At 40.6% G+C, this 21,445-nt stretch overlaps 2 protein-coding genes across 4 annotated transcripts in view; one reads left to right on the top strand and one right to left on the bottom strand.

The window, feature by feature from the left end:
• The window catches only part of EDRF1 (erythroid differentiation regulatory factor 1), a 47,365-nt gene extending 42,958 nt beyond the window's left edge, over nucleotides 1-4,407 (top strand). The window contains exon 25 of one of the 2 annotated variants that reach the window (XM_034777238.1): nucleotides 3,227-4,407. In XM_034777238.1, the coding sequence (XP_034633129.1) occupies nucleotides 3,227-3,398 (172 nt within the window). In that variant the 3' untranslated portion in view covers nucleotides 3,399-4,407. The remainder of the gene's footprint in view (nucleotides 1-3,226) is intronic. The other variant, XM_034777239.1, reaches the window with a different exon arrangement.
• Nucleotides 4,408-21,445, bottom strand: part of UROS (uroporphyrinogen III synthase) — a 38,341-nt gene continuing 21,303 nt past the window's right edge. For both annotated transcript variants that reach the window (XM_034777243.1, XM_034777244.1), the window contains exons 6-10: nucleotides 18,444-18,518; nucleotides 12,312-12,395; nucleotides 11,663-11,748; nucleotides 9,313-9,411; nucleotides 4,408-5,424 (exon numbers count right to left, since the gene is read on the bottom strand). In XM_034777243.1, the coding sequence (XP_034633134.1) occupies nucleotides 5,299-5,424; nucleotides 9,313-9,411; nucleotides 11,663-11,748; nucleotides 12,312-12,395; nucleotides 18,444-18,518 (470 nt within the window). In that variant the 3' untranslated portion in view covers nucleotides 4,408-5,298. The remainder of the gene's footprint in view (nucleotides 5,425-9,312; nucleotides 9,412-11,662; nucleotides 11,749-12,311; nucleotides 12,396-18,443; nucleotides 18,519-21,445) is intronic.

Genomic DNA, 21,445 nt, shown 5'->3' with positions numbered 1-21,445 from the left:
AAATGATCAAGCTACATCTCAACTCTGACTTACTCTTCTGAGTATTTACTATTTTGTGATTTGTGTAACTGAGGGAATGACCTAAAAAAATTGTCTGCCCTTTTGTGTGGGCAGATTCTTGTATCTGTTGTTTCCAAAGAACTGCCTAAGATCACGAGAAGAGAAAATAAAAACAACCTATGAATGGCCGTAACAAAAAGAAAAATGATCAAAACTTTATATTGTCCCTGGTAGATTAGAGAGAGGGAGTGTCTGTTTCACCATGTTTCATAATGTCTATCTGTCCCTCATCCCAGGAGGGGGGGAAGAGGGTGTGTGCGCGCGGGGAAGGTGCGTGCACATGTACAGAGATCATCTATAACTTGCACTGCAATCACCTGTTGGCAGGTAGCCTAAAATCTCTGACTTTTGGCATCATCTTTCTATAGTGATATATTGTTTGTGCCGCATGTTAGGTGGATGTGCTTTCCTTTGACATGGGTGGGTCTACCTTACGTTTCCACCTATGACAGAACATTGCTAACAGACCCTGGGATACCCATTGCAAAGTACGGAATTTTGCGGATGATGATGTAGTTTGAAGTATGACATTTACGGTATGCTGAAGTCCCCACTACAGCTAAAAAATATGAAGTGATGTTTTTATGTGCAAATTTGGGGCTAATGCTTAGCAAGGTTGAACTGTATATTTTCTAAAATAAGTATTGGAGTGGCAGCCAAAGGATTATCTTTTTTTGTGTCAGCATTTCCTTATGTTCTCAAACAGTATCTCACCGCTAGGATTTAAATCAAAACAAAAACATGGCCTCTTTCTTTCTTTTCTTTTTCTTTTTGAGTTGACCTTAAAGTGCTCTCTAGAATAGAGTTGTGGCAGTGTAATGATTGCCGACACCAGGATCACTCCTCTTGGATGTAATTATATTTAATCTAGCCTAGGGAGAGCCAGAAAATACATTCTATCCCATCAGCTGCAAATATGTGGTGACCTCATCAGCTGAGACTGTGTAGACACTATGGCAGCTTGTAGAGCATCAGAAATAGCATAAATAGTAGCAAAAAATCACCTTTTTGGAGTCATGTTTACAAAACCTGTTCTACCAGCTTGTTCCAGTCTTGTGTACATTGACAGTTTTTTTTTCTTTATTGTTGAATGCTGTATTAGCTGCACAGTTGGCATTAAGATCGAAGTACTGTATTTTCACATTAGAATACAGTCGTTGGCCAGGGTTTAAGCAGCTGTTATGTTGGATGCTGTGTGGCTAAATGCAATTTAGGGAAGTATCCATCCTCCTGTATACAAGGACCATAAAGCAGAGTGGGGAGAGATGTATATATGGAAGGACAAAAGACTAGAAAAGAAACTGACTTTTTCTATGTAGCAGCAGTAAGGTGCCTTTAATTTTTAAAAGCATCCACAGGGTGGCAGTGTAAATATACGCAATGCCAAGGACCAGAGTATAACTATAATCCGTCTTTTTAAACAAATTGATGTGCAGGGTAATTGACTAACACTAGTAATTGTGTTGGTTCTGTGCTATCATACTTCATAGCCTTGAAGAGGGTGTGATGTCAGAGTAGAATATTTAGGGTTTCTTTTCCCATATACTGTTCTAATCACTAATATTCTGTTTAAATTGATAGGCTGTATACATGGTACATACATTTCAATTTAATTATGTTATAGTGTTTAATTTTTCAAGGTCTGCAAAATAAAAGCAGAATGCTATTGCCATACAAACTTAATACAGCTAATGTGTGTCATTCAAAAACTGTAGAAGTGCTTTGAGGGTAAGTCAAATTCTCTTTTCTCTCTAACCTTTTTACATGAACTGGGTATACAATATTTGCACATTACATTTTCTGTCTATAGGGTGAGGGGGGAATGCCTACCCTCCCCCATGCCTCCACACCAATGGTTAGCTTGGTCAGATTGGAAATTGAGTAATTGCTCTTGTTGATCCATGGTTATTGATCCACTCATTCAAGGGGAATGCAGAAGGGAATTTTTTACCTCATCTTTGAAACTGAGGTGCTCAAGCCACAAAAGTTACAATCTGGCTATAACCCTGCATAAAGCAAGATGTCTTTAAAAATTAAGTGCTTAAGCAGAACTGAATTTGGCTGTGTAAAATTGTGAGCAGGGGAAAAGTAATTCAAAGTGATGTTTCATCCTGGGCATTTTTGTAATTTATCCTGGAAATAGCTTGCATTTCAGTGCCTTTTTTTTTTTTTTTTTTTTTGATTGAATACCTGTTCTCTGTGTTAAATAAACCTGACACTGCTTTGTGCCAAATGTTATGAACTAATTGCTGCTTTATTTCTTGGCAATTCTTGATGGATTTACAATTAAACCAACTAGTCACATATATTTAAAAAAAATATATACCTTGTTTTTTCTAAAATTTTAAAAACTGGCTTTTAGAGTTTTATTTCCTAACATGGCATAAATGTACTGGAGAAGGGGAAGCCAGTTTAGGGATTCAGAGAGAAAGGTAATACAGTTGAAGCGATGAGCCAGCAAAATTATCTTAGCATCCGTGTTTTGAATGGATAAGTGGGGCAAGATGGCATTTGTCAAGGCCAGAAAGGAGAAGGCTGCTGTAGCCAAGACACAAGATAATGAGGGACTGGATAACATATTTAGCTGTGTATGGAGAGGAAAGGCAAGATCCTAAAGAGATTATGTAAGAGAAAGCGCTGGGTCAAAGATGATGATGCCCAGATTACAGGCCTGAGTGACAGGGAGAATGATGGTGGTGCCCATGGTGGCAGAGAAAGCAGAAGGGCTTGTGTAGGGAAAGATTAAGAGTTTTGGGTTGGCCCCACTGAGTTTAAACTGGTGGCTCAATGGTCATGAAGAGCTGTCAGAAAGGCAGGCTGAGATTTCTGTTTGGAGACAGGTAGCATGGAGTAATAGAGATGGCACTTGAAGTCATGTTTGTGCATATGCTGCCCAGAGACCATAAAGGAAGATGACAAGGTGAGGATCAGAGGCCCATAGGACTTTTTCTGAAAGCTGGAATAGGGATGAGGTGGATACTCTGAATGAAACACTGAAGGAGTGATTAGAGAGGTAGTGGGAGAACCAGGAGTCATGGAATCCCAGGGAGAACAAGATTTTGATGGTGTGGGTAGTCAGTTTTAATAAATTAATAATTTGCACAATGTAATTGTTTATGCTTTGATACAATGTAATAGTTCAGGATATCTATGGTTCCTTTTTCAGTGGCAGTAATGAAGAGGAGGAAGTTCTTAAGAACAACAAGCAAGTTTACTCCCTTTTATTGCGTGCAACTGCCAACAAAAGTGTGACTCTGCTAGCAAGAATAGAAGTCATTTTAAATTTGCTGGGGCAGCTGACTCAGAACAGCGAAGCCGATAAGACAGGAATTCGGTGACTTACTAAATATAAAACTGCTACAGATAGCAGAAATATCAGTGCCTTGTTAAACATGGGGTCAGTGGTTTTGTCCCATGTGGTGCTTAGTTTTATTGAAGTTGAGGTAAGCATTGCCTATTTATAACATGGTACAGCTGGGAAAGAACAGGAGTTCATTGCTATCCCATGACAGCTCAGTTATGATTTGGTTATTAATGTTTTTACATTTGTGAAGTGCTAAAATTGAAATCTAGAGGTAAAGCTCCCAATCTTTAACATTTGAGAAATACAAAGTTGATTTCTCTGAAAAGCAGTGGGCTTTGCAGTGATGCAAAATAAAATGTTTAGCATAAAAATGTAATCTGTTACAGTTGGATCAGTTTGATATTTTTTGTATAAAATGTTACTTCGTAAGCAAAGCGGTATTGGAAGAATTTTTCCAGTAATGTTAACTGAAACTGTACAAAGAAATTTCCCTTATATATGCAAACATATTTCCTTTTTAACTACAGTTAATACCATGCACAAAAATAAATGTGTGCCTTTTTAGCTTCAATACAAGATTTTTCACAGATATTAGCCTTTTCTGGAATGTCATTTTCACCACAGAGTGAAATGGATTTAGCTGTATTTTGATTTTTTGGATCAGGAATAGTATTATCCTCTTCTTCAAACTTGAAACTGTGAATAAATGATAAAGCATATTTTAAATACATTTTATTTATTAAAACTAGAACATACAAATCTGAGTGATTTATTTTTTTTATTGCCATCATTTAATGTTTCTGTCCAAGAGATCACAAACTCCCCAATCGCATTGAAAACAGGTTTAAAAAACACAGGCCTCGTTTTCATATGTGCTGAGCATCCATAGCGCCGAGTAACTTCACTAGGAAATCTGAAAATCAGGCTTTAGTCTCATGTCAATATGTTAGGACTTAAAACATGTAGCTATCTCTCCCAAAGTGTCAATGAGGAATTCAGAAGCATGAGCTACGAAGTCACTTTTACTAGTGTTGCTCTATAAATTAGANGCCAAAGAGTAAAACCCTGTTTTATATGCTATCAGCTACCCACTGTGGTTTTCTATGTGTGTGTCTGTGCGCACGCACGCGCGTGTGCAAGTAAGTCCAACACTAGCCTTTCGCAATTTGTAACCAACTGACTTTTAAGGAACTACCATACCAAATTATCCATACTCCAGCCATGAGTTGAAATTAAAGGGAAAAAAACTAACTTGTTTCATGCTACATATGTGGCCAAATTCTGCTTTCAGATACTGACGTGCAGCTCTCATTATTTCCAATGGGAGTGCACGTATGAGGGTGGAATTTGACCCATGAAGTTTTAGATGCAGCTGTTCTTGAGTATTCAAGAAAGGGGCAATATAGAATACAAAAGTGTCCAGTACAAACCTGACCACTGACTGAATGAAACAATTTCACTTATTCCAAGTCACTCTGAACCATATTTTTGAAAGGTATACTTTACATTATGGCATAATATCTGGAATGTGAAAAATAGCAGATATAACACTACCCAAATACTTGTTTAATAATCTGATTTCTTTAACATGGTGGTTGGTATTAGTTACTGACTTTTTATGTTTTGGACTTCTGCTGGCTAACATATGGTGAAAATCACTGTCTTCTCTTAATGACCATTATTACAGTGGGTCAACAAAATTAGCCATATATTTGATCTTGACTGGTCAATCTAGCTTTTCCACTCCCACCACACAGTGCTATTAGAAGATGGATGGTCAAGGAAGGATTGAATGATAAGGCAGAGAGCATGGCTTTTTAAAAAAAATCCAAATGAATGTTAATATCCCTGTTAAACACTGATGAATTGTCTTAAATTTCTGGAGGACTGTTACAGCAACATGTGTGGTGCTTCTACTCAGGTAAACAGCAATTCTACAGGTGAAGGGCTTTTTTGATACCAGCAGCAAGGTCTTGGGGAGAAGGGTTCTCTGCGGTGCAGCTCACTGGGATTCCTTCAGCTTCCATTGCTTCAGCTGTTGTTGGACCTATAGCAGCAAACTGAAATGACAAATAACATTTATACTCGTATATAATAGAATCAGATGTGGTGTTAGCATCAGCTCTTGCTACATTATCTCAGTGTCTTCTATCATTCTGTCCTGCCTCTAATCAAACTTAATGAACATGTCCAACTTGAATACTTAAGTGTAAAAGTTGTTTGGGGCTGAGGATTTTCTATATTAAAATCATACATCAAATTTAGCTGCTTTGTAATGACTAAGTAAAGCTTATGGCTTAGTTCACTGGTCCAAATGCCTTAAAAATCCTATTGTTTTCATACTCAAGGAAGATAGATTCTAACATGCGTCAGCCTTGTCAGTGCCAATTCAAGCAGGCACTTATTCTTGGCTTATAATAATCATGAGAAAATCAAATCCTACCCAAAGGAGGAAATGGATTGGGGAAGTCAGAAAAAAACAACCACCCTCCTTCTGAGGAGAAATGTCTCTGCAAAGGCTACAACACCCTCATTCGTGTTAGGCGATCCTGTTGCAGGTGCTTGGCTTACCAGTAAGATGCAACAAGTCAGTATCAGTCAATAAGAGGGAAGAAGGACAAGGCTGATTGTAGTAATGTCGGGTAGTTATACAGTGATGCAATGCGCACAGATTGCTGCTTCTGAATCCTTTAAAACTTTGTGTTTGTCCCACACACTCCCATGAGGAGAATCCTACTATATGCTGAGTAACTCACCATGTATATACATTCCAGAATGCTGTAAACTTTGCTAGAGAGAAAGTTATGTGGCCCTTCTGAGCAAGTTCAAGTTACTCCATCTGTACTGGAATCATCAAGTCAGTCATTCACCAAGTCCCTAAGGTACATGATCAGAAACTGCCAGCACCAGTTTTAATAGAATTTTTACTGAATGCAAAGAAAAATGTAAAATCTCAACAGGGAGCACAGAGTTTAAGATTATATGTAAGAGTATTTGTACTTCCTTAGATTTAAAGCCCAGAAACCCTGTTAGTAATTTTGTAGTTTCTAACTCCAAGTCCAGTAGCACCTAGAGTTGATCTAATTTATCTCTCGTCTTCTTCATGCCACAATAAGAAATATGTTGATATATTCACAACTATAAAGTACATGAGATGTTGAAAGAATTGTTTACTTCACCCTGGTTTCTCCTTCAATTGCTTTTTAAATTCATAATTTCATCTTTTTATTGGTGGATGATTTATTTCCATATTCCCTGGAAACTCTGTAGTAATTCCTAGCAACTGCTGTGATACATAAAAATGATGATCCAGTGCATACTTCCCTGCTGTTGAACTCACCCCACAAGCTGCTTCTGGATACAGCCTAGTGATTCTTTTAGCCTACATAAATATTATGAATTCCTATCCCTCTTACTCTCTGCTATATGCAAATACCACCACATAACACCATGAAAGAGTGTACAAATGTTTGTCTCCCTGAAGACGAAAAACAGTAAAGCAAACAACTTAATTTTCATTGTCAAGTTTCACATGGTATGATTTTGTTAGTCTGCACTGCAAGCGTGGTAACAGTAGAGATCTGTTGGGGCCTGTGACGGGGTATATCAGACCCTCTGAGGCCTCCTGCTGGAGGCCTCGTGGCCCTGACACACACTGCCCCAGGAAAGGGCAGTGGAGAGGGTCCTCTGAGCTGCCTAGCGTGGCGGTGTGGGACACAGCCAATCAGGGCCCAGCAGGTCAACATAAGAAGAGCTGCAGGGCCAGAGAAAGTTCCAGTTCCTTGCTAGAAGTGGGAGCATGGATGGTGTGTGGCTGGCTGAGGGACCTGCAGGACCTCGGATGAGGCAGCGCTGCCAGAAGCCGCGGAAAGCGAGACGGAGCCCTGAGCTGGTTGTGGAGACTCCATCAGGACAAGGCCCTGAGGTAAGGGTGAAGACGGCACAGGGCCATGGGGAAGTGGCCCAGGGAATTAGAGCAGCAGGCACACAGCGGACAGCTGCTATCTACAAGGTCCTTGGGGGAACTGAACTGCAGTGGCTCAGCTGGAGAGCTACAGCCAGAAAGGTCCTAAGAGAGCGAAGACTTTTTCACCAGGGAGGGAACCCTGGGGCACTGCTCTATCCTGGAGCAGGGACAACGTGTGGAGATGTGTGTGATTTCAGCTGGAGGGCTGAGTCACTAAAGACACACTACAGAGAAAGTGCAGGCACATGCACTTGGCCAACGGGGGGTGCTCACAAGAGGTGAGTGCACCCCATAACAGGGCCTTCTTTTCATATTTTAAAATTACATGCACTATGCTATCTGTTCTTTTCAGGTTCTTACACCATCCTCATTATTATAGTATCTGAGCACCTTCCATAAGTGCTTTACATGATGTGACTGGTATTTGTCATGTAATTCTCTCTTCCCCTCACCCCGGCCCTTTGGTGAGGATTTTTCTTTAAAAAAATGTTTATATTTACTTTTTTATGGCTAATGTGCTCTGGGTGCTTGTTCAGGAAAGGTCAAATCAGTGCGCCTTGGAACAGAAAGTGATGATGTTTGAGATAGTGTTTAGTTTTTGTGGATTTGTTCCACAGTCTTGGCCTGGATGCTGAGAAAGTTCGGTCTCTTATACAGATGAGCTTTACCCTTGCAGTGGACAGTTCCCTTGTGCCTGTGGGGTGGCGCTGTCAACCACAGTCCTCAGCCTGGAGCTTTGGGCTTCGAAGATACTAGTTTATCTTTTGGACCATAAAAATTATAGGTGTCCAAATCAGGACTTAGGCATGTGTATAAAAAGCCAAAGTCTTTCAATATGGTCAAGCAGATTTATTTCTTTAGTTATAAAAGGTCTACACTAGACCTTTTATAACTAAAAGCCCTCATTTTTGGTAAACTATGGCTCCATATCCAACCTCTATAGCTGGTCCTGTTTGAATAATGAGCTGATTCAAATCCCGTACATTTTGGAAAAGTTCATATCCTGATCTGAACTTTACAGCTCATCTCTAGTATGAATGTAAACTCCTATAGGAAGACATTTCTTGTGCCACAAGAGGAAAAACTAGATGAGAACGTGAGGGACTGAAGAGAAATTTCCCTTCAGCTCAAGTTAGGTCATCTTTCAACTTAGGTCAGAAAGTGGGCCAGAAAAGTATGTGTCCTTGTTTGTCAATTATCATCCGGAATGAGAAGAAATGATTCATTTGAAAATAGATTCCCACAAAGAGGCAGCTCAAATTCATATTAGAGAGAGTCAAACAGAAGTAGCTATATCTTTGTAATAAGTTGCACCTCATTTCTCCTTATCCCCATGACGGAGACCCTCTCCTTAATAGGTGCAGCTTGCGACCATTTCCGTTATTTTCTGAAGGTACCAACCTTACGCAATTTATATTCTAAGAAGGGACCTATGTTGTACAGCATATTGGTTTAATTTCTGTGATGATCTTAAATGCATAAAGGAAATGTGATTGTAGCACTTTTAATTAAAAAAAAAAGAAGACAAAAAAGCCTTAATAATTCATTATCATCCACTTAGTCACATGGAAGAAGGAATTTTCAAACTGAAGAGGTCAAAGTTTAAAAATCTATTAGTGAATTATTCATTTCTAATACCTTTAAATATACAGATTTCAACAGGGGATTTACTAAAGAAAGAGGTAGACAACTCATTTTAACTAAGAATCTAAGATATTTTTTTTAAAAAGAAACACTTTGCACTAATTAGCCACTTTCAACTGATGATCTTAAAGCCCTTTCTAATGGCCAGGAAACATTATAATCTGTATTTTATAGACAAGTAAACATAGGCAGAAGAGCCTGATGACTTATCCAAGGTCCCAGAGTAACTGAGTGGTAGTAAGGAATAGGATTTACCTCTTCTGATTCCCAATCTTTTGATCTAACCACTAGACCACATGCCTCCCTGCTATGTTTTAATACTTATTGGATACTTTACCTTAATTTGATTAATAAGATCACCAGAAAACTTCTGAATGTGATGGAGACAAAATCTGACACCAGACGGACTGAAGAATGTGATGCTTGCTGGAATACCCTGTATAAAAGTAAAGAAGGAACAGCAGGTTGAAACATGTTTCTCTTGACTCTAGCTGCATATCACTACATGTTTTCATATCAATCTCTTCAGCAGTGTCTCTGTGTTGGCACCAGGCTGCCAGCAGAGAAGTGTTGAAGTCAGCCAACAGGCGAGATTTACTGAGGACAGTCTGTGGTGCCCGGCCTGATGCTGATAGTCTGCCAAGACTACACTCTACAATGGACCAATTGAAATTCAAGTGTTTTGTTTTGTTTTTTAACCATCCATTTTCCGTCATGTGACGATTGTGAGCTCTTTGATAACAATATGGGGATCAAGATGTCTCCTTCTTTATTAATGACCCAGATGGGGAACCCTTTAGATTCACTTACTCCCGTTAAACAGGAAACTTCCATACACTATTCTCCTAACTCCCTTCACAAACACACGTCCGTTCTGGACAGATTCTTGATGCCTCCCACCCTACATGTTCTCCCTGTTCACCCTCAACTGTCCCAGTCACTCATTTTCTCTCACGCCCAACAAACTGGAATAGCTTCAACAGGAGAGACTGAGAGAGACCCACCCCAGAATATCTATAGCCCAGTGGGTAGGGCACTCTCCTGGAAGATGTGACCACTGGGCTACTGCTATAAGGAGACTACCGCCTCCTCTGTTTTTCATGCAGAATGGCTGACTTGGCTTAGGTGCCTAACTCCAGAGAAGACTTCACAGCTGTGAATCCTGAGCAGAGACAGACACCTAACTCCCTTTGAGGGATGGGGCTTAGGCCACACCCCAGTCCTCAGCATTTCTTACTTACTAGCTTAGGCGACTCCCCATTCAGCATGCTGGCTTCAGTGAATTCCTTATTAGGAACCTAACTCTCTCTCTGTATTGCATAGGGAGCCTGGATGCCTAACTCAGGGTTGTGAACTCCACTAAGAGGCAGAGAGTCACACTTTGGGATAGATTCCCACCACCACTACCTTATATTTATGTAGGGCACTGCACATTTAACTACAACAGAAATATCAAAAGTTAAGAGCAAGAAGCTTATAATAAACATTGTCTAGCTTAGCCTTGAATGACAAGAATGAACATCTCTAATTGCAACAGGTAATGAATTCCATAACAAGGATATAAAATTACAAGATGTCCTGACTGCTACTTACTCACATTTATGACCTGTAGAAACCATATGATTTCATAATTTTGACTTTAATATCCAGCTGGAACAGATAGATAGCACAACATAACAGAAAGGCTGGTGGGACCACAGCCGTTCAGGACTTTGAATGTAAGAAGAACTTCAAAATCAATATGTAATTTAACAGGAAGTCAATGCAAATAACATGCTCAGGCAAGCGAGTGTCTGTAAGGATGCAAGGCTGCATTCAGAATACGCTGAATCATAGCTATAATGCAGGTTCCTGCAAATAAAAACATTCCAGTAATCTAATCTTGAGAAAACAAAAGTGTGTATCAGTGGCTCCAAATCTATTTTGCTATCCACTGATCTCAACCTAATCACCTTTATTAGATGGCAAAAAGAAGCTTCAGTGTGGATTTTAAGAAACCGATCTATGTGAGGATGGTGTACCATCCAAAATTTTTACACTTAAAATGGAATCAGTAACACATTCTCAAATAGAATAATCAGCGTCCGAACATGGCTCAGCAGCCATGGAGAGCTGATAATTAGTGCTGGATTCAGATTCATAAAGTTGTGGCGAACACATTCAGAGACAGGGTGACAGAGATCCTACATCTGTGGCCATAAGTAAGTAAATCATTAAATACCCTTAGTAATTTTGTCTCTGATGTGACATGATCTAAAACCAGACTTTTTCAAAATTTCAGTTTTATTAAGCAGATCAAAAAGAACAAGGTGAATATGTAATTGTTTATAAAATAGCTTGGAAAAATATAGCTTGGAAACTGGGCAAAAATTTGAAAGGTCTACCACCAAAGAAGGTGGTTGTTGTTTTTTTTTCCCATAGAGGTATTATTAGCTATATATTTTAGGACTTTCTATAATGTCTGTTACCATAGTATTTAAGTGCCATTGTATTTACTGAAATTTTCTGTGTACTTTCCCCAATTTGAAGGACTGATTCACTATATTCAAAAGATTAAAGCTATCGGCAAGGGATTCTTCTCACAATAATACCTTGTACAGATAACTGAGGGGAAAACCTTTCATAAGGTTTCACATATATGTCAGAAAGCTTTACATTTACACTGGTGACCATTGACTCTGAAATACCTGTTGTGAGAAATAATTCTTCAAGGATTCTTGGAGACTGGGATGTTGAGCAGTTTGATAAACAGTAAGGCTTTCCAGGGAAATTCCTGTAATTAAAAAAGAGAAAATACACCAACAACTAAACAGAATGTTAATAGCTCCCATTATTCCAATACAACACTACTATAATATTGATTGCATTAAAATATATTACTTTAAAGCCTAAGATGTAGGAATATTTCTTTTAAAAAATTCCTGGGCAGTTCGTGTTACAAGATGCAATTACAGTTCTTTACATGTCTAGAGCATTTTTAATCTGAGGATGTCAAAGCACTTTACAAACACTATTTAAGCCTTGCAACATCACTGTGAATAAAATAAATATAGTAATTGCCATTTTACTAATGGGGAACTGAGCTAAAGAGAAGGATCAAGTTAGATTCCCAATGTCAGAGATGGACTCAATAGTAGAGCTGGAAGAAGCACTGAGATCTCCGGATTCTCAGTCCTGTCCTATAATCTCCAGACAGTACAAATCCAATATACACAAATCCATGGATCGTTCACAATGAAGAATGAGCCTTTAATCTTTTACTATTACTTTGAGGAAGGGTGGGGGTTTCCACAATAAATTAACAAATTAAAATAAAGCTCTAAAGGCTGCAACCACCTTTTTCTTTGAGTATTGTTGGAAGAACTTCTCTTTTGAGAGATCCACAAGGAAAAAGAAGAGGTGATGAATTAGGTGTTTCCCCTGTAAACAAGCACATTAGCAAATTTAAATCATGGTTACATTTTTAACAGTTGGCACAAATGACACTTTAAAAGTGCCAAATTTTGAACATATACTGAAAATGCAGTATGCTTCATCATAGGTGCGTACAAAACTAAGATCATTGAAAACATTTGTAGTTCAAGCCACGTCTGCAATTCAGAAGGCAGAGGCTATTTAGCATGTAAATTAAAAATGATTCCATTGCTATAGTGTGAATACATTGGCTAAAAAGATCTGGCAAAAAGATAAATTGCATTGCTATATTCTATTTCCTTTGCCTTTCAATAGAGAATACCAAGTAAAATGTAAGCTATCTCCTTCTCGTCAGTCACTCCTCAATTTTCAGACACACACTTGATTTGCTATTCAAAGGCTTAATCCAACAGAATGTAGCTGCAGCCATCTGAGCCGTGGATAACTCCATGATAGGTCATGCTACGTAGAGGATAGAACAGGCAATTGAAGAAAGGGACAGAATGCTTTGCAAAAGTGTTCCAAAGCTTCCTCTAGCAACTTTATTTCCTTATTTGTGGGGGAGGATAGACTCCTACTCCCATTACCCTGGGGTCTCAAAGGAGTCTCCCCACCCATCCTTACCCTTTGAGTTGGAGGGCCCCCATCCCTAATTGCTGCTATGCTGGGAGGAGCTTGCTGACATCAGTTGAAAGAGCAGGAAGGCTGCTCTTTCCTGGCTGATTTTTGGAAAGAGGACAGTCTTTGATTTGTATGTTTCTAATGCTGGCTTCTTCATGACTGAACTGTTAAATGGAGCCATCGGCTCAGAAGGAGATAATATATTTGGACTACAGTCTCTCTAAGATCCTTACCAATACTGCTATAAGGCTAAACACATATTCTTAAAAGGCACTATCAGCTGGTATTTCAGATCTCCATGTTGGCATTTTTAGAGGGTCTATCACTGGAATCTATGTATCCACAAACCCTATCTGATATGGAAGTGAAGACCGTAATTCCAACAAGAATGACGGCAGTGTTTGTGAATAGAAGCTCCCCCACTGGATGGGAATGAGATAACATTAACTGTATTTTGGGAGTGTTTCAATCTTTTGCTGGATTTTAGGGATTTTTTTAATTAATAATTTAGGTCACTGCTTCAGAAAACTGTTGTTATTTTTTATTGCAAGTGATTGTGTACTTAGAAAACAGGGGGTGAAAGATAACAGAGGAAGAAGGAATATGATTATATTTATCTGTAAAATGGTAGTGTGTAGAAGCCCCAAGCAGGATCAGGGCCTCACTGCGCTAGATGCTGGGGGGGGGGGGGGAAAAAAAGAGAGAGAGAGAGAGAGAGAGAGAGAGAAAAAAAAAAAAACAACAACAATCTGGATAACTATTTATTTCAAGGTGCAGCAAAAGGCCAGGTGTATATGGGTAGTCATCCCAGTCTTTTTCTATGCTACTGCCCATCACTGCTTTCTGTTTAAAACGAGACGGTGGTTTGGCAGGCGTTTGGTTAACATTTTGAGTGCTTTTAACAAAAGAAGTAACACAGCTCCCTCCACCATATTACAACTTGAAATACTACATCATTCTTGATATTCTAACCAAACTTCCGGTAGTATGTATTTCTAAATAATGCTTTTGCAATTGTTATTTTTACCGCTGAAAAGAGATCCCAACATGGGAATTAATATTTTAATGAAATGGGGGTCCATGTCAGCAACAAATGAAACTATGGCAATTACCAATCTTCCCTTTTTCCTAAATGGAACAACAAACTCCTTGTGTTTTTTTTCAGCATGAAACAACATCTGAGCAGTGGACATATTCTAATAAAGTCTGTGCACACATTTGCTTTTTTATAAGATACTTAGTGTAAAATATATACTGATGCACACAACGGTCTGAGGCAAAATTCTGCACAACTACATCACTCTTTTTTAAATAAATGGGGTCCTTTAAAACTTATTAATTAATAATTCAATTTGCCCTTAAAGAGATTTTTTTTCAGGAGTCTATCAGAATACACCACAGATTGGGTTGTTTATTTTAAGCACTGAAAAGAGATTCTTGGTTTTCAGCATTAAGCATCAGAGTTGCCTCTGGGAAAAAAACAGACACCATAGTAAAAATCAAATTGAAGGACCTTATTAGCAGTCTACACAGATTGATCTGAATATCCTAATTGCAAACTGAAGTTTTAGTAGGACCCAGAGACATGTTAGTAATAAATTACAGGAAGCAAAAAAATTGAGATAAAATGCAGAAGAGTATTCTGTGAGATAAAGGCAAAATACATTAATATCAGCCCAACCAAAACTCATGTTAGTTAATTGAAATGCCAATGTGATATCTGGAAAGTAACACTTATCCTTTTTGACTTGTGTTTACAAAGCAAAGAATAACAGTTCGATAGCTCTGTATCAATATACAATATAACAAGCACTGGCCCCAGAAGCATCCTCTAACTTACATAATCAACACTACAAACACATTACATTCTAATAAAGCAAAAAAGATTTGTCTTGAAAACAGACTGAAACTACCTATTTAATTAAGGAGTCATTTGATATATTTTCCTGATTAGCTAAGCCAAAATCAGCACCAAAGACATAGAAAGTGAATAACAAAAAAAATGTAACCCCTTCAGGGTTTTTTTCATGCTGACAGCAAATATAAACGACATACAACCTTTTGTCTATCTAGATTTAGTCTTCTCATTTAATTCCTTATTTGTAATTTTATGTATAAGCAAAAAGAAATAGTTGACTAATAAGTGCATAATGGAAAACATTGATTCAGGACATTATTATAATTTATCTCTTACTTCAGAGGTTGTTATAAATGATTTGATAAATTGATTGCATCTATTTATAACCAAACTTAGACTTATCAGGTTGGGTATGTTCACATCAGCAACAGGAGTCCCCACTGATTGAAATGTTCTGTATTGTTATGATACATTCGGGATTGCATTTTTTGCAAGTGTACTGAGACTCCTGCAATTTTGTAGTATTCTAAAATGTTGCTTGAGATCTAACACGAAGCTGCCCTCAGGCCAGGAATTTTTCCCAAATTGGTGTAAGAGGTGCAGTTCCTGCTTTCCAACTGGTGGCTTCCAGAGGCTGCTGTTGGTTCTGGAGTTAATTCACCTGCTCTCACCAGAAGGTACTGTTTCCTATCTGGCTGCCTCTATCAGTACCAGCTCCTTGCTCGGCACTGCCCGAGTGTGTGGAGAACAGGGAAGAAGCTGCTGGGCTAAGCAGAGTGAACAATAAGAGCTGGGATAAGTGTATCAGCAGAGCAACCCACTGTCTCTCCAACCCATAGAGAACAAACGTGGAGGAAGAGAAGGGGCTTACAGAGGGGGGAGTGAGACAAAGTCTATTAGGGAGAGGGCTGTGCCTTTAATACACACACCCAAGTGAGGGCAGGTTATCCTCCTAAAAGTAAAATAAGCAGCACCCAAACCAAAAATCTCTTTAGATTTAATTTAAAACAAAGGGCTGGTTTGCCTTCCCTCCTTTTCATCACTTTTGAACCTGCATGGTAGGCAAGCCTCTATTTTTTCCAGGGCTGCTGTTGTGCTCATTGCAATGGTACAGTCATTTATTGGGGTCAGATAAAGACTTCCTTTTCTGTAATACAGCACTGTCTTGGAGCAATCAATAGAGCTCTTAAAGGTCATTTTTCTTTAGTGCAGTTCAGGTCTTTTCTTATTATTGGATTTCCTAAAAATGTCACAATTCCAGTCACTGGAGAGTAATCCTTGGTATTACACATCTTTTTTTTTTTCTTGCATTTATCCTAAATCTATGTTTTTTTCCCACATTCTCAGATCACATGGCCCAGACAGACATCTGTCCTCTCTTCTATCAAATTCTCTTCAAAATGCACCTTTTCTGCAAAACCCACAAATACTAACCAATAATCCAAAATTACAGTTACCCACAATTTTTTTAAATAATCTCAGAGAAAACTTTCTGTATTGCATGATCTTTAGGACAGGGACCATGGGTTGTTCTTTTATGCCTTGTGCAGTGTTGTATAGGCCAAATATTACTACTTCATTTTTCATTTCCAGAATTTTTTTTCATTTAAGTCAGCAGCTGTCTTTCTTGATTATTAAGAGGATTCAATTTATTTAAAAACCTGCTTATGCAATTTAAAAAAAAATCTTGCAGCCTTTCTGTAAATAAAAGTTTGACAGCTCTAATCCTACTTTTTCAATTGGCTACATAAATCTCTGTTGTGCATAAAAGACTGTACTAAAACCCTCTACCCAGAACAAATGTTATGTCCAATGGCCAAAAAATAATCTATCTAGGTTCTGACCCCATTCCCATCACTACAGTATCTGAGCACCTCGCTAAAAGATACATGTAGTCAGCAGGATGATAAGGTATGGTCAAGTAATAACATATTTAAGACAGCAGCTACACTAATTCACCTAACAGCTAGAATAACTGCACTGATCACCATCTGTGTTTCTGCATCTGGCTGCCCAAAGGTGGACCATTTTCACTTTAGTGGTTAAATAAAATGACTTTTCAAAGCCTGGGTCATTCTCTGTTCTATTGATGGATACTGCCTATGTCCCTAAACCAATGTTTTCTCTCCCCCACCCGAATGTTTGGAGCAGAAAGTTCTCATCTCCCTGGCCTGTAAAAAGCAATTCTTCAGTTGAATCTCCCTGTCTACCCAATCTTCAATTTCACTGTCTCTTTGAGACTCTGCATTGCAGTTTCCTTAACACCCTGATACCTTGCATTGCCAGCAGAGGGACAAACTCAGTATTCAGTGGATTTAGGGTACAGAGCACCTAGACACTTGGTGCACAGCCTCACAGAGTTTCTACAGCTGGCACACACACACAGAGCTCAATAAATCTCAAAGCCTTTTTAACATTAATTCCTGCCTAAATCTGTTGATCTTCTCTTGTTAAGCATCTCATCAAGCAGATATCAATCTGAATTTGAACACACTTTGAAGTCAGTATGAACATCAATTATGAACTCTCCTAAACACTATATATATCAGAAGTTCTGATACCAGTCTCACGTCCTTAGCAATTATCTCTTATGGCGTAGGTTTCTCCTAATTCTAGAATCCCAGCTGTTTGATCATGAAACATCTCTGTACGGCTTGTAGTTGTTCTATCTTACAGTTGCCCAATAAACAATAATCAGCCACCAGGCCTAAACATGTTTCTCAAAAACACTACTACAGGGAAAATTGATACTTTAAATTTCTGATTATGGAGCTGGTTGGTTCCCCACTATTTGTGCATACAATACATAACAATTTTAATAGCATGGCTATATGCAATCCAGGCCAGTATAACAAAAACTAATAAACACATTACCTAAGCTTTCTAAATCAGCATTTTCCACTGGACCAGCTGGCTTGAAATCACATAGAGCAGACAAAAGTTTGATACTGTTAGAAGTAGCTAGTAGTCCCGCATTACAGCTTTCACCATAACAAAAGTTAAGTTCAGCTTTCCATTGGAACCTTCCTCCCACCCCCGCTTTCTTAACTTTCTCAAAACAATTCTTGTTTGGGACTTGTCTGGTTAATTTTGAGGGGGAAAAGGTTATCCCTTTATCTACTTTTGAATCATTGGACAATGGCAGGGGAAGGGGGGGAATGCCAGCCTCATTTGGTTTGGGGTAATGTCTAATTTTGAAGCAAGGAAAGTCAGTATCAAAGGGACATGGAATATCAATTGCACCAAGATAGATAAACAGGCTACATCTGCAGCTCTGCCTTTCATTACATTATAAAAGTCATGGCTAATAGGGTCAGTAAATGCCACTTTGTCTGTTGGACCATAAAATATTTTATAATTATTATTACAATTTACTTCATATAAACTAATATACCAATTGGATATTGTATAGCACAAACCCATTTATCCAAAACTTGTTGGGGACACCTGAAGCATTCCAACAAGAGGGTTTCCAGGATTCTATTAAGCACCTCTACACAGACTCTGTGCAGTATTTTAAAATAAATTTAAATAAGTTTAAATGTGCCTTAACTGAAAGATTTCTGCATACTTACTTGCGCAAATGTATGCAGCTAGTTTTTCAGCATTTCCACACCTTTCTCCTTGTGGAGCAAGGCCAATTTCCTCCACTGTAAGAAAAGTAACAAAGAAATATATTGTTTGACAGAATGTGACAACCAATCTGATTTTATTTTCAGAAACACTTGAATGGAAACAGGAGATCCAACTTGATCCATTTTTTAATGAACTTTCTTTAGACTTTCTTGAATCATTTTTTAAAGTAACGTACCACCTAAGGATTTGATCCTTGATCACACAAAGGGAACTGCATTAGGAGAGCAACATGGGGGATTATGGAGTGTCTGAATTTTGTTCTGGAGCCTGTTTGTGAGTAAGGCTGCGAGTCTGTCATGGCTTCTGTGACTTTCCGTGACCTCTGTGACTTCTGCAGTGGCTGTTGCTGGCTCAGCAACAGCAGTTTGGGTGTGTGGGAGGAGACTCAGGGGCAGAGGATTGGAAGGTGCAGGGGGGCACTTACCTCGGGGTGGGGGTGGGGGGCTTCCACTGGCATGGCCCTGCAGCTCCTAGGCAGCGCAGGGGCCGGGGGGAGCTCCGCACCACGCGCTGCCCATGCCTGCAGGCCCCTCCCTCACGGCTCCCATTGGCTGCGGTTCCCAGTAAATGGGAGCTGCGGCAGCTGGCGTTTGTGCCCCTCCGCTGCCTAGAAGCTGTTGGGACATGGAGCCGGGTAGGGAGCTCCTGCCAGCCCTGCCAATCCTCCCCCCAGCACCAGCAGGGATCCCGGGCTGCGCGCCTCAGCCCAGTTCTCCTTCACTCCCAAGCACCAGCAGGGTCCTGGGCTACACGCCTCAGCCCAGCTTCATGCCTGCCCCCAGCACAGCTGGGATCTCAGGTCGCATACCTTGGCCTGGCTTTCCCCCCCCAGCACTAGCGGGGGTCCTGGGCCACATGCCTCAGCCTGGCTCCCTCCCACCCAGCACCAGCGGGGGGTCCTGGGCCGCATGCCTCAGCCTGGCTCCCTCCCTCACCCCAGCACCAGCGGGGGTCCCGGGCCACCCCTCTTCCCCGGCCTCCCACCCAAGTTTTAGTCACAGGTATTTTTAGTAAAAGTCATGGACAGGTCACATGCCATGAATTTTTGTTTACTGCCCGTGACCTGTCCATGACTTTTACTAAAAATACCTGTGACTAAAATGTAGCCTTAATCATTGGCCCAAAATTTATAGGGGGCAAAGGTGCCAGTGTTGGCTCACTGCACAAAACAGGGTGCACTCCCTGCGATTGCACCTGTGCTCCTACTGTGCCTATAGACATGGCTTATCAGGTGTGCAGCTCCCCTCTGCGATGCAGGATAAAAAACTGAAAATCCAAGAGAACTATATGTCTCTTATTTACCTTAAAGGCATATATGGTGGAAATCCCAAGTAGTTAACTATATAGGGTCAGATGTGACTGGCTCAAGCTTCCTTTCAGTCCATATTATTTTCTGTATCTTGACTGATATTGTGAATTGTGACCTTCTATGTGCAGTTAAATTAATCTCTTCTGTACTTCTAGAAATTAAATCCAGATTATCCCCATGCTAAGCAACCATTCAGGATCAGATTGTATCAGTCTTTTTATTTAATCCATAGACGCTAAATATCACTAAACATTTTAGGTCTCTTGCACAAAAGCAAAACATCTGATGCAAAGCTAAGCTATCTTTTGTCTCTTTGAGGCTCTCACATACATCCTGATAGCCTTAGTGAGATTTATCATAGAATAGAACAGGGATTGGCAACCTTTGGTATGCGGCCCGCCAGGGTAAGCACCCTGGCGGACCAGGCTGGTTTGTTTATCTGCCGCGACCGCAGGTTTGGCCGATCGTGGCTCCCACTGGCTGCGGTTCGCCGCTCCAGGCCAATGGGGGCTGCGGGAAGCAGCGCGGGCCGAGGGATGTGCTGGCCGCCCTTCCCGCAGTCCTCATTGGCCTAGAGCGGCAAACCACGGCCAGTGGGAGCTGCGATCAGCCGAACCTGCGGATGCGGCAGGTACACAAACTGGCCCGGCACACTAGGGGCTTTCCCTCAACAAGCGGCGGACTGGCTTTGAGAAACCACTGATCTAGTTCAACCCCCTGCTCAGAGCAGGACCAATCCCCAACTAAATCATCCCAGCCAGGGCTTTGTCAAGCCTGACCTTAAAAACCTCTAAGGAAGGAGATTCCACCACCTCCCTAGGGAACCCATTCCAGTGCTTCACCACCCTCCTAGTGAAAAAGTTTTTCCTAATATCCAACCTCAACCTCCCCCACTGCAATTTGAGACCATTACTCCTTGTTCTGTCATCTGCTACCACTGAGAACAGTCTAGATCCATCCTCTTTGGAACTCCCTTTCAGGTAGTTGAAAGCAGCTATCAAATCCCCCCTCATTCTTCTCTTCTGCAGAGTAAATGATCCCAGTTTCCTCAGCCTCTCCTCATAAGTCATGTGCTCCAGCCCCCTAATCATTTTTGTTGCCCTCCGCTGGACTCTTTCCAATTTGTCCACATCCTTCTTGTAGTGTGGGGCCCAAAACTGGACACAGTACTCCAGATGAGGCCTCGCCAATGCCAAATAGAGGGGAAGGATCGTGTCCCTTGATCTGCTGGCAATGCTCCTACTTATACAGCCCAAAATGCTGTTAGCCTTCTTGGCAACAAGGGCACACTGTTGACTAGGATTACCATATTTCAGCAAGCAAAAAAGAGGACGGGAGGAGCCCCGCCCCTGTCCTGCCTGGCCCCGCCCCATCCTGCCCTAGCCCCGCCCACTTCCCCCCTCAGAACCCCCAACCCTCCCCCTCTCCTTGTCCCCTGACTGCCCCCTCCTAGGACCCCTGCCCCTAACTGCCCCCCAGGACTCCACCCCCTACCTAAGCCTCCCTGTTCCTTGTCCCCTAACTGCCCCCTTCTTAGACCCCCCCCCAAATGCCCCCTAGGACCTTACCCCCTACCTGTACCCTGACTGCCCAAAACCTTATCCATACCCCCACCCCCAGAAAGCCCCCCCC

This window comes from Trachemys scripta, chromosome 7 (assembly GCF_013100865.1).
Source record: "Trachemys scripta elegans isolate TJP31775 chromosome 7, CAS_Tse_1.0, whole genome shotgun sequence".
Lineage (NCBI taxonomy): Eukaryota > Metazoa > Chordata > Testudines > Emydidae > Trachemys > Trachemys scripta.
Note: the sequence above shows the minus strand (reverse complement) of the source record. Positions and strands in the feature narration are given on the sequence as shown.